A 14,429-nucleotide genomic window follows, 5' to 3' on the forward strand; every position below is an offset into this window, starting at 1 on the left:
AGTAAGTAATATTATATATATATATATATATATATATATATATATATATATAAGAAAGACAAAATAATTTAGAGCCATTGAATTTAGAATGATAAGATTGTATTTTTGCTTTGAAATGAAATAACATTATCTTTTTAATTTGTGATGTGTCTTTGTGACATAATATGTCACCTAAGATTAATGCCATAAAACTTAGACCTTATTAAGGCCAAAAATCATTTTCCTTCTGAAATAAGTAACAGTTCATCCCCAGAACATCAATCATCTCATATCTTATATCACGATTACTTGAATAAAACAGATACAATAATCTAACAATCGATAATTCTAAAATTACTCATTGATTTCTAGTAACCTTGTTGCGGGTGGTTTGGTCTTCGGTCTTCCACTCTTCCCACTACCACAATTCATTGGAGTAATCCAATCAATTATGTACTCAAATAGTTACACCACATTAACCTAAACCAATTATGGATTTAATCAAGTTTGATAATTAGGATTGTCTTACACTCTTACTTATAATATGGGCAGCAGGCAGATAGTAGGTATAACTTATCATTGTGACGCTTAACAACCATGTGAAGCAAATGTATGTCTTCCATTAATCGGTAGAAAGAGATCATGACCAATGATGAAGTCAATTAGGAGGTGTACCTCTTTTATCACTAGTTCACTACAAAATGCACCTATCATTAATTGGCTTGTACAATCAAAGTGGCACCATTTCCTCTGTCTCTCCCAGTCATGTTTCAATTAAGAGGCATCTTCATTATATAAAACAGAATAGTAGATTTCCATATAAATGACCACTCTTTCACTCCCCTATAGTCCCCTCATCTTTTGCCCATATTAGAGAACCTTTTGCAGATTGAAAGAGTTCTGCTGAATAAAGCAGTGTTATACAGTACTGGCAGCTTTCCAGTAAAAGTTAAAGTTCATTTGCTAGCTTGAAAGAGTTTTTAGGTAGCTGATCGAGGATCTGTATCATTTGATGGATTTTTCCTGCTTAACATGCATTATGTGGGGAAGAAAAGTATAGAATACTAACGAGATCACTGTGAATTTAATTAAGGCGCAGAAGATCATGAGACTTAAGGAATGAACTAACTCACCGAGAGGCTATAACGAAGTCTTTGATGAAATAGCTTGAACAAAATCAAGACAAAGGCAATAAGCAAATCATAGCTTGCAAATTTGCAATGTAGTTCTTCACCTTGCCCTTCAGATGATACATCAAAGAAGAAAAGAATTTTTTTTACAAAGAATGCAACAATTCCCGCTATCAAGAGCTTCTAGGAGTGCAAATTTTTGAAAATGATACATGACAGAAGCAACTGCTTCGATCTGTTTAGGAAATATTAAACTGTATGAACTGGGGTAGCTGGTCGACCATTAGAGATAAAGAAATGAATCTTGAAGATTCTCAAGAGTCAAGGCCCACAGTTTTGAATACCTTGGAGATTAATGGGGAGGCTGGAGGCTGAGACTAGGTTAGATTCTCATTTGTCATATTTTTATTTTTATATATATAGGTAGATTCTCACTGTTTCCCCACAATAATTGCACAGTTAAGGTTTTTGATTCTCAATTTCTCATATACTGATCTATGTACCTGTATAATTCTATATACAGAGTTTGTGAACTACAATCTTTGATATAATAGGAGGTTTCCAGTTCAAACCCGAACTTGTGAAAAACATTCCTTAAAGAGGGAGCAATTTAGAAGATTAAAAGAGTTGTACATGAGAAATTTTTTAGATTTAAGAGGTAAAATACTAGAAAACTAGAAGGTAAAATGGGAGAGAAAGTGAGGAACCATAGAATAGAGGCCTAGACACATTTATGCACAGCATGTTGGGGAGTTCTTAGAGGCGGGTGGGCTTGGCGGAGCACAAAAATGTATATACCAGAAAAAAATTACATAATATAGCTAGTTTTTTTTTCCTCCCCATAAAGCTCGGTTGGGCTTGAGCCCTACCCACCCTTGTTGTAGATCCACGCCTGTGTTGAGTACCATCTTTGAGAATTTAATTAAACCCACCTCATTTAAAATTTTACTTTTGTTGGTCACTTGGTCTGTAAACTGACGATTTGCTTTGGATCATTGGATTTGAAAGGACTATTTACTCCAGAGATAATAAACGCACATGATTTGGTTGTTACCGGTATGAAATAAGAGAGGGAGATCCAGATCAAAATTGTCACGCTTTTTAGACGTAGGTACTAGTAGTTACCAAATGAGCATTATTTTCATCAAGTTTACCTCAAGATTTACATCTGTGTTTCTTCCACATGCATTGTTAAAAAACTTCATCTTTCATGGTTAATAATGAAACATTTGAAAATCAAAACTTTAATTATGAAACCTAGTCTACATCATGTGTATACCAATTTCTTCATGACTATATCACATTTGTAATTTTCATAGTTAATTTACAATCACAAGATTCTGTCCTTATCTTTACCAAAGATCACACCATTGTTTAGACCGGTGGAATGAAATAATCAAGGTATCAAAGTGTGCGACTTAATTTACATGGTAATACTATTAATTTTCACCAATATCTTGATTCATGCATTTAACAAATTAGCGGTGCATAATAACATTAATCTGAAACATATTGTTATGCTACCATGCCCAATATATAGCCTCTACGGATCTGTATAATATGGTAATTCATATGTCTCTCATTCTTATGGTTTCATGTAAATGGGATGATATATATAAAATCCAATATGTGCCCATATCCGAAAGGCCCAATAGAAAGAAAACTCGTGGAGAAATTTTTCAGTGCTACAGGAGGACCAAGTGGCAGTATGATATGGTTCTACATTCCAATCAATTATTGACACATGAATTTTATTGAGGAAAAATTACATCAGCTATTTTGTCAAATACAATTTTGGGTTTGTTGTTGTTTTTTAAACCCTAAACTATAAACTCTAAAACCTAGACCCTAAACTCTAAATCTTAGACCCAAAACCCAAAACCCCTAACCCCAAACCCGTAAACCCTAAACCCTAACCTCAAACCCTAGTCCAAACTCAACAAAGACCTATCAAGGTTATTTCACAAAAAATAGAAAATCTTAGTTTATAATTTAGTTGTAATAAATCCACGTGCCAATATTTGATTGGAATGTAAGACACGTGGTCCTCCTGTAGCATCTAAAAATTTCTCAAACTCATGACCCTTCAAGCAATAATTCATTCAGCTAGTCTATAGAGATTCTAATGAGGACCAAGTAAGAACTTTCAAATGAACGATAAGATGACATGTAAATTAGAATTTAGAGAATTCAATTAAAATTTAAAACAATTATTTTTTTAATTAAATTTTTATAAAAAGACAATATACATGTAGATAGGTTACGGGTAGGTTGTAAAATGGGGAAAGTCCTTATACTTGCATGTAGAAATTTTTAAATTGCTCCCGGCTCTGAAGTGGTAACCCACTTAACAACCATTTTTCTTAAAAAAAAAAGTAATGACGAAGTCATAAAACATGACAAGTAAGTTTAAACATCTAGGCAAAAATAATGTAGACACTTTCGCCTTCAAAAAAATAATGTAGACACTTTATAAGCCTTAATTGTATTCAGAATGTACCTGGTTACTAGTCTACTAGATCATCTGACTAATCCAATAATTGCGTTTTATATAGTTTTTGTCAAATTGACATTTATTTTTATGTGCCCCAAGAACCCATCTGCGTCTGTAGCCTGTAGGGGCTTACCAGTTCAGCAAAGAAAGCACCACCTTTTTAAAACAGCAAGCAAGAATGATTCACAAGAATGATTCAATGAACTGGTATTGGTCTTTGAAGTGGTTGGAATTATTTCCCAAGACAAAGTCCCCATTGGGGCACTGTCTGAAAGCTCATTACTAGGAATCTAGAAGAACCATGCTGGTTTTGTCCTCAAAATCATTAACTTAATGAGGGACAAAGTCACATTGTGGAACCACTCACATACCCTATCATTGATGATTTGATTAACTCAAAATACATGATTGGTCATGGGAATATACTACACTGCAGAAATGTGCTGTGTTTTACGCGGTTCTGTATGATGGAACCAGCTCCATTTTTTCTCTTCTTCCAGAGGCACACAAATGGAAGTTGTCAGATGAATGCCATATATAGGCATTTGGTTTGATCTAATGTACTGACTGGTAAAAGTTTTATTTTTCTCATAGTGGCAGCAGATGCCAGCTCCTATATTTGAACTGATGATATTAAAAATCCAGATAAAAAGAGAACAAAAGAATTTTACCAAAAGGAGCAAAGAAAATTAAAAATATAGAATAAACATGCCTAGAGGTGAAAGTGAAAACATTCAAGTTTTGCAAACGGTTGAGTTTATTATTCGTGTTTTAGTCAAATCTGTTCATTGTTTGCGTTTTGGTAATTTATGATATGTTTTTTTTCGTATTAAGCAATGACCAATCCATATTCACACTAACGCAACTTGAGTATGAAGAATATTGGAGATGTAAGTGTTAACCCTAACCCTACTTTGATTAGACTAGGGAAGCTCGAGTTCGTATACTTTCTCTGTGAGTGTTAGGGTATCCCAAATCTTCTTAGGCTCAAGAATTAATCACTTGGCGCATTTGATTTGCTCCAATCATGCATTGTAGGTCTATAACACAATGTCTGACTACTTTTGATAGCTATGTGCTTTGTATTTTGGTCCGGCGGTTCCCTACCTGAACCCTTGACCCCCTAAACCACGTGTAATGATTCTTTAGTTCAAATTCTAATTGTGCCGTTTTCGTGTCGTGACATGATATCATAGTTAAAAATTGTCCCATTAAAAGAAATTTCATAATTTCTAGGGTACATCATCTCCACCCACTAAACCGACGCCACATAGCATCCCAAAAATCTGTCTCAAGCTGTCAAAACCTCATAGGCCACCACTTGTTCTAATAGAAATACAAAGAGAGGGAGAGAGAGAGAGAGAGAGCTGCTAACGTGCACACAACAGGGTGTGAGTGAAAAGGTTAAGAGAGACAGTGCGCATTATTAGCCAAACCCACCATAGTCATCGGACAAGCAAAGGAACAAGCTTTTGCTAGTGAGAACCGCTCAAGGTAAAAAAAAACACAACCAAACTCCAGCCACCCAATTTCTCTCTCTTTCGTTTGATCTGGTATTTTGATTTTTGTGCAAATCTCTCTCTGAGAAACGTTTCTGGTTTTGGGTTGTTTTTGTTGATATGGCGTTTGATTTGGTTATGTGCAGAGAGAAAGGTTCGATTTTGAGATTAGAGACGTGTTAGATTCGATTGATTAGGTGAAACCCAGAAATGGCTGCTCCACCAGCAAGGGCTAGAGCCGATTATGACTACCTCATAAAGCTTCTTCTGATCGGCGACAGCGGTGTGTGATTTTTGCCTTCCCTTTTTTCTTTTGTGGGTTTTGGTTGTAGATCAGTGGAATGCTTGGAAAGTTGGGACATTTTGGGATTGAAATGTTGATTTAGGGTTCATAGATATGAGATTTTGGGTGTTGTTTGGTTTGGATCTGGCTTGATTGGTTGGTTTTTGGGCCTGATTTGGTGAAATGGGTGTTTGAGATTTTGAATCAGAGGTTGTTGGTTGAAGGAAACTGAGCAATTTGCTTGCTTTAGTTGTGCATAGGCTGATTTTTCTTGTCCTGTTTATTGGGTCTATAAGCGGTTTCCGAAAAATGGGTAATATGGATGATTGGTTTGTTTGTCTAAGGTGGCTACCTATAATGCTGGCTTGAAGAAACTCTTTATATCATAATGCATTTGTAGATTATCAAGTACTCAAACTGAGTGTTATGTGCCAATAAATTGAGAACTGAGTTCTCTTTGACACAGTTGAGAATGATTGCTTTGTTAGTTGTTATCAGAGCTTAGTACACTTTGTAGATACACTTTCTTGATAATTGATATTCTTTTGCAGGTGTTGGTAAGAGTTGCCTTCTTTTGCGTTTCTCAGATGGTTCCTTCACCACTAGTTTCATAACAACCATTGGGTGTGTGTATTTCTGAAATTTTGAGTTGATTGTATCCTATAAGTTCTTTTAGTTGTGAATCTTATAATGCGGTCATTCATCAATGTGCAGGATTGATTTTAAGATAAGGACCATTGAACTAGATGGAAAACGAATTAAGCTCCAAATTTGGGATACAGCTGGTCAAGAACGGTTCCGCACAATCACAACTGGTACAATATCTTTACGACTAATTGCATAAGTGAGAAAGAGCTGGTTGTACTGTATGTGTTGCTTACATTGTGTCATAAAAATTTGAGTAGGAGTTCTTTGACACCTTTCATTGCCCGTGTTTTGAAGATAAGGTTAAATTTAGCTCTGGTAGCAATGATAAGGTTATTAAACCCGACATAGATGAGTGCAGAAAATTGACTAAAAGGTTCTTTGTTGTTGATATGTTAAAAAAAACTGGTATTTTCCAGAACAACGTGGTAGAAACAGGGATGAATTTTAGGGAAATAGTTCCGTGTGTGCTTAAAGGGTGGTCCCCATTAGCAGTCTGTTAGCAGAAGGTGCTTGGGAGTACTGTAATGAAGGAGGAAGTGCAACCATCTTAGAGTGGCCATAGCAAAGGTTGATAATTCATTTAACTTGCAACACCAAACTTGTACATTGGAGAATAGGGTCCCAAAATAAAGTATGAAACAGCCAGACCTATTCAAGTGCAGAGATTTGATCCCGTGTTGGTATTAAGCAGCCGACCTATCATTATGGTACAAAGTTGGGGATTCTCTTTGCTTATATGTCTAGCGGATGACAGTCATAACTTTAAGATGAAGCTGCATCTGGAGGACAGATGCCATGTCCTCGATAAAATGAATTCCTAAATCACGGTGTGTGCACGTCCGTTAGACTGTTCGACAAGTATTTAATTTCCTGAAGCAACAGCAACTACGTTCTGGCTTAGTTTGTTATTTGTGTCAAGGTTCATACTTTATAAAGGGACATTGAAATGCCTTGGTAGTGCCTCATCCTGTTAAGGTTGGAAGCCTGATATAGAGTGGATTATGCAAACCCTTAAAAAGGTATCATGAGAATGCAACGAAATATTGGCCTCTCCCTAGTTTTGAGGTTTGAAGCCTGTTTTGTGCCTCACTGCCACAGTATCCATATTCAATTGTCTTTTGTGGGGATTTCTCTTAGCTGTGCCCGTGGCAGTTATTATCAGATTATCCATCAGACTTTGTATTGCAACTTTTAAGAGTGTAGGCATCAGTTATTTGATTACTGTGACAAATCAATGATCATATAGGAATATCTTTTGTATATTCTTGTATGGTCTTGTTATTCTGTCTGTTTTTGAAGTTACTGAGAAAGATATCTCTTTAATCAATCTATTTACTATTTCCTTCTCTCTGCAGCTTACTATCGTGGAGCCATGGGGATTTTGCTGGTTTATGATGTTACCGATGAATCATCTTTCAACAGTAAATATTCTTCCTTATTGTAATGACATTTTCTTAATGAATCGTTCTATTTCCTTTATCTGTATCCCTTATTTATTGGATGGTTGGAAAGTTAGGATGATTCTCCAGAATTTCTTTCGTTTAGAGCTTCATGATTTCCCTGTTGTCATTGACCTGGCTTGTTATCCTCTTCAGACATTAGAAACTGGATTCGCAACATTGAACAACATGCATCAGATAATGTCAACAAAATACTTGTAGGGAACAAGGCTGACATGGACGAAAGTAAAAGGGTGAGCTTCTACAATTTTTCTACAATTTAATTCATCAGATTGCATAGACTTTTCACTAGAGAAACTTGTTTTTGTCTTGCTCACACTTTTTGAATGCTTTGTTGGTACACACAGGTAGGGTCTTAGGATATAGATTTCTAGAGCTGGTCTGAATAAATTAACTATTTTTTTTTGTTTTATTTTTATTTTTACAAAGGGTAATCAAATTCTGTACTTAATTTTTGTTGGTAAACTTCACCTCCTCCTTACAAACTAAGCTACAGTAGTGTCTGTACAAATGTAAAATCAGCCTGGGTCCTGGCAGGCCCTGCATCCCCGGTTGTGTCATATGCCATAACATAACCAATCCATGCTGGATGCTCATAGGTCTGTTCAAATGTAAAAACAGCCTGCGGCCTAGCAGGCACTGCATCCTCTTTCATGCCATCTGCCAAAACAAAATCAATCCACACTAGATGCTCATAGGGAAACAGAGCAACCTAAATGCTTACCGCTAGTCTACAATTTAGTGTCTAGATGTAAATAGCTCCAGTTCTTTTGCCGAAAATACAGTTGCTGAGCACATTTTCTTGTGATAGAATTTAGTAGCAAAAAGGAAACAAGGGTTCAAAATTGAAATGTGTGTCCTGTTCCTGATTAAAAATCTGCTATCTTTTTAGGCTGTGCCTACCTCTAAGGGCCAAGCACTTGCTGACGAGTATGGGATCAAGTTCTTTGAAACTGTAAGTAATGCTTCAGATAGTTGAAATTAGTTGGACAATGTTGTTTTGTGCTGTATTGAATTAAATTCTGTACTGCAGAGTGCAAAGACAAATCTCAACGTGGAGCAAGTTTTCTTCTCAATAGCAAGAGACATTAAGCAACGGCTTGCAGACACTGACACCAGGGCTGAGGTATTATAGTAGCTCCTTTTTATACCACTAAACGAATAAGTTGCAGTTTGGTTTGGCACTTCGAATTCACTTTATGGAAATAATTTTTTTCTTTTCTTTTTTCGTTCTGTTATCGCAGCCAACCACAATTAAGATCAATCAACCTGAGGCAGGTGGAGCTGGTCAAGCTTCACAAAAGTCAGGTTGCTGCGCGTAAGATGATTTCATTAGAATCAAGGAGGACATGCATGGGAGGCTTACACTTATGCTGGGAAAGAAAACAAACTAATTGTATGACAATACAGTATGATGGTGCTTGTAATCTTCTTTTTCTCATCTTCCTTTTTTTATCATCTCATTCTTTTCAAACTTAGTGTGAAAGGTAGTTGCTTATCATTTCTCTTTTGTGGTAAAGAATTGACGTGTAACTTGTGGCAGACACATTTTCGATTACTGCCCTTTCCCCCCTTATGCTTGTGACTTATCGTAGTGTGTGAGAGATCGACAAATGCTTATCTGATATTTATAGATGTTAAAAAGTTAAGACGTTGCCGCAAATTGTGCAAGTTCATGACTCATGAGTGTGAGTTCGTATATTTTGATGTTCATAACTGCGAAAAAAAGGAAAGAGAGCTTATGCTGTTGCAAAAGCTTTTCTGGTGCAGAATGTGTAGTGCGGCTATGAAAGGTGCACTTTGCCGGAAATGTTAGCACCTAAGTTGTATACTTCAGCAGAGATTTCGCCTCACTATGCTCCGCTAGTTGGATTTGATTCCAAAACTCTACTCTCATCACGATCTGTCATACTCATACCTGCCATTTCGGTTTCTCATGATAATGTCTCAAGGCATCAAGTGAAGACATTAGAACCAGTACGCTTCGATGGCATAAAGCTACAATGACGAGAAACCACCATCTGTAATAATCAAGGTCAGCTACCACAACCACACCACCAAACAAGTCAGCCGCCCCAACCACTATCGAGGTTGGATCTCCATAATCTGTTCTAGTAGTTTAGAACTTACGAGAATGTAAATGGGAGAATATGGAGATGAAAATAGGTTTTGAGGGAGACTCCAAATTAATTGGAGTACCTTGGTTCAAGTGCTTTGTTCATATTTTTTGTGAGGCCAATTTCGTCGCGGACTGCTTAGCTGACTGATGCATATGTTCACCCATATCTAATCAACTCGAAAGTCAGGTGTTATATCCCCCCACATCGGGTCACAAGCCCCCATGATTGAGCTCGGCAATCCATTCTGCAGGACTCAGATTACATAAAGGACCCCAATTTACCTCATGTCTTAGATGTGGTACAACACAACTATCATTCAGAAAGAGTAACAACTCAAACGGTTCTCTTTCTTATCACATCGGATGTGAACTGTGAAGGCCTTTAATCTAGCGAGCACAAGCCAAAGGGAGGAGATAATTATCAAAGGACAACTCAAGACTATTGTATCACACAGAACAGAAAGGTGTTCATTCTTCCATCCATTGGTTACATAAATACATACTGTAGTGAATATTCCTACACATACAAGACTTTACCAATGTTACAGTTGAGGGGGGCCTATGCATATCCTACAAGTTCAGTTCTTCCTTTCCGTAAATGCGCTGAAGTTCACGAGTTGCGGCTTGAAAGGATTCTGCAGGACACAATATCGGTTCAATAAGTAACGAAAACAACTTGGATCATGCTAGAGCCAATTGACCTGTATAGCCAGGGAAAGAATATGAGAAAACAGATTTGTTACCTTTCCAACTGAGAAAAGCTTTCTGATTGATCGGAGCCCCAAAGACTGTTTGCATTGTATCAAATAACAAGCTCTCAGGGGTGCTCCTTAATTCCTGTACTATCTGATAGATGGTCTTCCCATTCTCAAAGTATATGTGATTGTTTGGATGTTTTGTTTTGCAACCAGCATGCCGCTCAAATTCATAAGCATTAAGCCCCTTCCACACAACAGAATGTTTTTAGATAACGTACAAGGTAAAAACGAAGAGACTGGATGACTTGGTGAATGTTATTTATTATTCCTTACCTTAGTGAAGTTACATGATTGACACCCACAAAGATAGCTGGCACCCTTTATAATTCCGCGAAGTTCCTAGGTACAGGAGAGATATAACCATAAGACTCTAGTAAGAATTTTAGTTGACAAAAAAGAGAAATAAGAAAGGAAGGACATGAAAGCTGGAGTATATACCTCACGTGCCATCGAGACATACTTTACGGGAACGCCATCTAAGATGCCTGTTGAAATCAAGCTTCTAACATTAGAGGGGAAGCTGTTTGGAGCTTGTTTCTTTGTCGGTTTGCTTTCTGGTTTACTCTTGGAAGCTGATTCTGGTTTTGATTTAGCTACAGACGCAGTATTATCAACTGCATTGGCATTTGTTGTGTCCAATTCTTTCTCATGCGCAGTTTCTGATGTCTGAACTGAAGACTGATGATATAATTGATCATAGTTTGCAACAGCCCTTCCCATGGTGTTCATATCTTGTTCATCGGGAAACCCGCCAAAAGATATCATATTTGCATTCCCTTTACTATAACCATCACTCATTGATATCACATTTTCTTCCCTCTTCCCATAACTGGCACCTAAAGGTCTGACATGGGCAGCTCCCTTGTTGTAGGCATGACCCATTAATGTGACATTATCATGCTCCTTATCATATGCCTGCCCAGCTGATATGAAACCGGTTTCGTGTGTTCTATCGAATGCCTGACTTGTGGGCAGATTAATGTTATATTCCCTACTAGAACCATGTTCCCTTGACGCATGCATGTCAATGTCGCTGTCCTTAACCTGGTTGACTTTAATTTTTCTAATTCCAGCATAGCCAAGACATACTTCAGGATTTTCAATAGCATGAGATATGGACAAATTTACAGGTGCATCTGATCCGAATTGGTCATCGATACCCTTTGTTCTTATGCTCCAATCATCTGATCCAACAGGAGACACGTTCCTGTCTGAAAAGTTGGTAGAGCTTGCTGTATCAGATCCAAATAACCGGTCAATAAATTGATGTGGAACCGACTGAAAACTGGAAGGATTCTCCCAAGAGACATTTTCATTTGGCATTTCCACGCTCAATTTGCTGTTTGGAATATGTACTGCTTGCTTTTTGTTGGGGAACAGCTGGGGTTCAGCAGAATCTACAAACCATTGGTGAGACCGCTTTGGTTCAATTCTAGAAGGGTTACCAAAAGTTGCATCTCCATCATTGTCATGTCCCGCACCCTTTGCCATCCAAAACCCCTTGTTCTGAAAAGACTGCCAGTAAACACTATCACTCAACAAAGGCTCCAGAATTTGTCTACTACATACTCATGCACAAGTACAAGACAATTTGAAGATCAAAAGAAAATTTTGGAAGGGTTTATCCAACTCAAACTATGTAACTTGGGTCCAATTCTTCCAGCTTTTAATGTATCTAACTATTTCAGAATTTCAGCAATCCTAAAGAACAACACCCAACAGTTGAAAATCCAAATGACAAAAAAAAAAAAGTTTAAGACATCAAATGCACACCAACTAGATATCTAAACCCAATTCTCAGTAGCTATTAGTAGGAGCAAAGCTAAAAGTATTTACAATCACCCCACAATGCATCTGAATCCAAACTATAAACACCACAAAACCACAATCAATCATCAACTCCTCCCAATAACTCAAACAAATACTTCAGTAGCTCCACAGACACAGTAACTCACCATTTTTGCTTCTTATACTTCACGGTAAAGAGGGAAGACCAAAAATTTGATTCCACCTCCACTCTGAGTCCTCAAATTGAAGTGTCAATTAGTACAGACACTGCTGAATTCCATCTGAAATAACAACAACAAATTTTGAAAATTAAAAACAATAATAATCAAATTTCTCACCCAAATCAAACCCTAAACTTGAACATAATCCACAGAAGACCAAAGATTTAGTCTTTACTAGAAATGGCCTGGAATTATTATCCCAATTCCTTGAATAATGCATGAGATGGTGAATGCGGTAACCTAGAATTGAAGACGGTCATGAAAGTGAAAATTACCGGAAGTAACCAGATGGTTGATCGACGATCACTGTCTCAATTTCCGGCGAGAAACTCCGGCTACGAAATTTCAAAAAAATCAAATCTTGTGTGAGAAGAGGAAAGAGGGGAAGTAGAGTTTGGGTAGAGGATGTGTGAGGAGCACTCGATCTTTTCTCGGAGAATAAAGATTGGGTGAACCCGCAAGAGTGAGAGCTCGTGTTGGTGCTTCCATCAGCGTCCGTCCACGTGTTGTCCTTTTTTTTTGAAAAATATAGAAAAGAAAATGAAAAATAGTAAATAATTTATATACAAAAAAAAAATTAAAATAAGGGCCCAACCGGGTTCGAACCGGTGACCTCTTGATCTGCAGTCAAATGCTCTACCACTGAGCTATGGACCCAACATGTGTATAGACAACTGTTTCTTTTTCTTATAAATTACTGAAAGGTCTATTTGCATTACTTTTTTTTTAAGAAGATTAATTTTGGTACGTTGAGCTACCTGATTATTGTTAGATTTAACTTCAAATGCGAAAATACAGTTAGCATGCTCATCATTTTCATCGATCATTAGCCAAATTTCAATGCTACAGAAACTTTTGCATTATACGTAATTGGGTTCAAATGAATATATCAGAATATGACTCTCATCAATAGTATATAACAAGCCAATCCGTAGTTCTAATAATTTTACTGCGATTAATTATGCTTTATTGGACAAGACACTAATACTTCATGAGATCTCTTGTATTTGTTCTTATATATATCGACATATGTGTAAATATGGGTATTACCGTATTACATGTAGGCGAGCAGTAAAATTTCTCCAATATCAAACTGGAATAAAATTCCCCAAAACATATTTGAGAAAGAGGATTCATATTCCTTCTGTAAGACAGATCAATAATCTTTTCCCAATCGGGTAAGTAATTCCCTGGATTTCGCTATCCCTTTCCCAGATATACAAGGATAACCTGTTACCTGTCTATAACTCTATAAGTACGAGTTAAAGTCAGGTTTACTCGAACTCCATTACAAACAGAATTCAAGAAACTAAGTTCGAGTTAAAGTACGTAAGTGCAGGTTTAATCATCTCCATTACAAACAGAATTCAAGAAACTAAGGAAGTAAGGAATTGAGAGGATGGAAGTAGAATCATATGATTTGTTCATTCAATCTATAGCTGAAGAAGTACTCGACGAGGAGGACCAATATCGCTACAACCGTTTCACCTCCTTCTTACAGGTTGATGGCTCGTTCTTCACGCCGTGGTCTAGCAGCTTTGATACAACCGGTGATGTTTGGCCAAGCACAAGACCGGAACCACAGTTCATGAACATACAATCTGGCTCGTTCTTTAGTTATGAGATCGGAAGTAATTATATGGGTAAAGTCTGTGCAGAAGAAGAGAATGAAGCCCCAGAGAAGAGGAAACAAAGCGTCATCTGTTCTAGAGACTCGGGTGAAGGATATTTCTTTTCGAATCCCTATCTTTGCAAAGATCATACTAGCAGCAGCTTAGCCATGGCTGAGAATACGTATGGCCATGGATGTGTACCGTATGTGCATGACCGTGTTACCCTCTGATTAAAACGCAGTGTTTTGCCTCCAAAATTGTACAACAGCCACATATATGCAAATTTGATTAAACGACTTAACGACCTGCAAATCTTCTGCCTTTTTTTTTTTTTTTTTTTTCCCNCTCTTTCTCTGTTTCTGCCTGTTACATCAGTTTTGTTCTATCTTCCACATGTTTGAAAAATNTATATATATATATATATATATATGTATATC

The 14,429-nt window shown here is 37.1% G+C and overlaps 2 protein-coding genes and 1 non-coding gene across 3 annotated transcripts; 1 reads left to right on the forward strand and 2 right to left on the reverse strand.

Annotated features, from left to right (window-relative positions):
* The first annotated feature begins 4,959 nt into the window (after positions 1–4,959).
* Positions 4,960–9,214, forward strand: LOC101302339 (ras-related protein RABE1c-like). The gene is made up of 9 exons (XM_004294553.1): positions 4,960–5,097; positions 5,249–5,385; positions 5,937–6,009; positions 6,100–6,200; positions 7,389–7,454; positions 7,629–7,726; positions 8,386–8,448; positions 8,527–8,619; positions 8,738–9,214. The coding sequence occupies exons 2-9, from the start codon at positions 5,313–5,315 to the stop codon at positions 8,813–8,815; spliced, it is 645 nt and encodes a 214-aa protein (XP_004294601.1). The 5' UTR covers positions 4,960–5,097; positions 5,249–5,312; the 3' UTR covers positions 8,816–9,214.
* Positions 9,215–10,130: 916 nt separating this feature from the next.
* On the reverse strand, positions 10,131–12,790 carry LOC101302631. Its single transcript, XM_004294554.1, has 6 exons — positions 12,655–12,790; positions 12,326–12,439; positions 10,809–11,885; positions 10,644–10,709; positions 10,356–10,554; positions 10,131–10,247 (listed from the first exon to the last, which is right to left on the reverse strand). Exons 2-6 carry the CDS (start codon positions 12,326–12,328, stop codon positions 10,183–10,185), a joined length of 1,410 nt encoding a protein of 469 aa, XP_004294602.1. The 5' UTR covers positions 12,329–12,439; positions 12,655–12,790; the 3' UTR covers positions 10,131–10,182.
* Positions 12,791–12,964: 174 nt separating this feature from the next.
* TRNAC-GCA lies at positions 12,965–13,036 on the reverse strand. Its single transcript has one exon. It is a non-coding gene; the product is annotated as a tRNA-Cys (tRNA).
* Between the last annotated feature and the right edge of the window lie 1,393 nt (positions 13,037–14,429).

Source organism: Fragaria vesca, linkage group LG3, assembly GCF_000184155.1.
Source record: "Fragaria vesca subsp. vesca linkage group LG3, FraVesHawaii_1.0, whole genome shotgun sequence".
Taxonomy (NCBI): domain Eukaryota; kingdom Viridiplantae; phylum Streptophyta; class Magnoliopsida; order Rosales; family Rosaceae; genus Fragaria; species Fragaria vesca.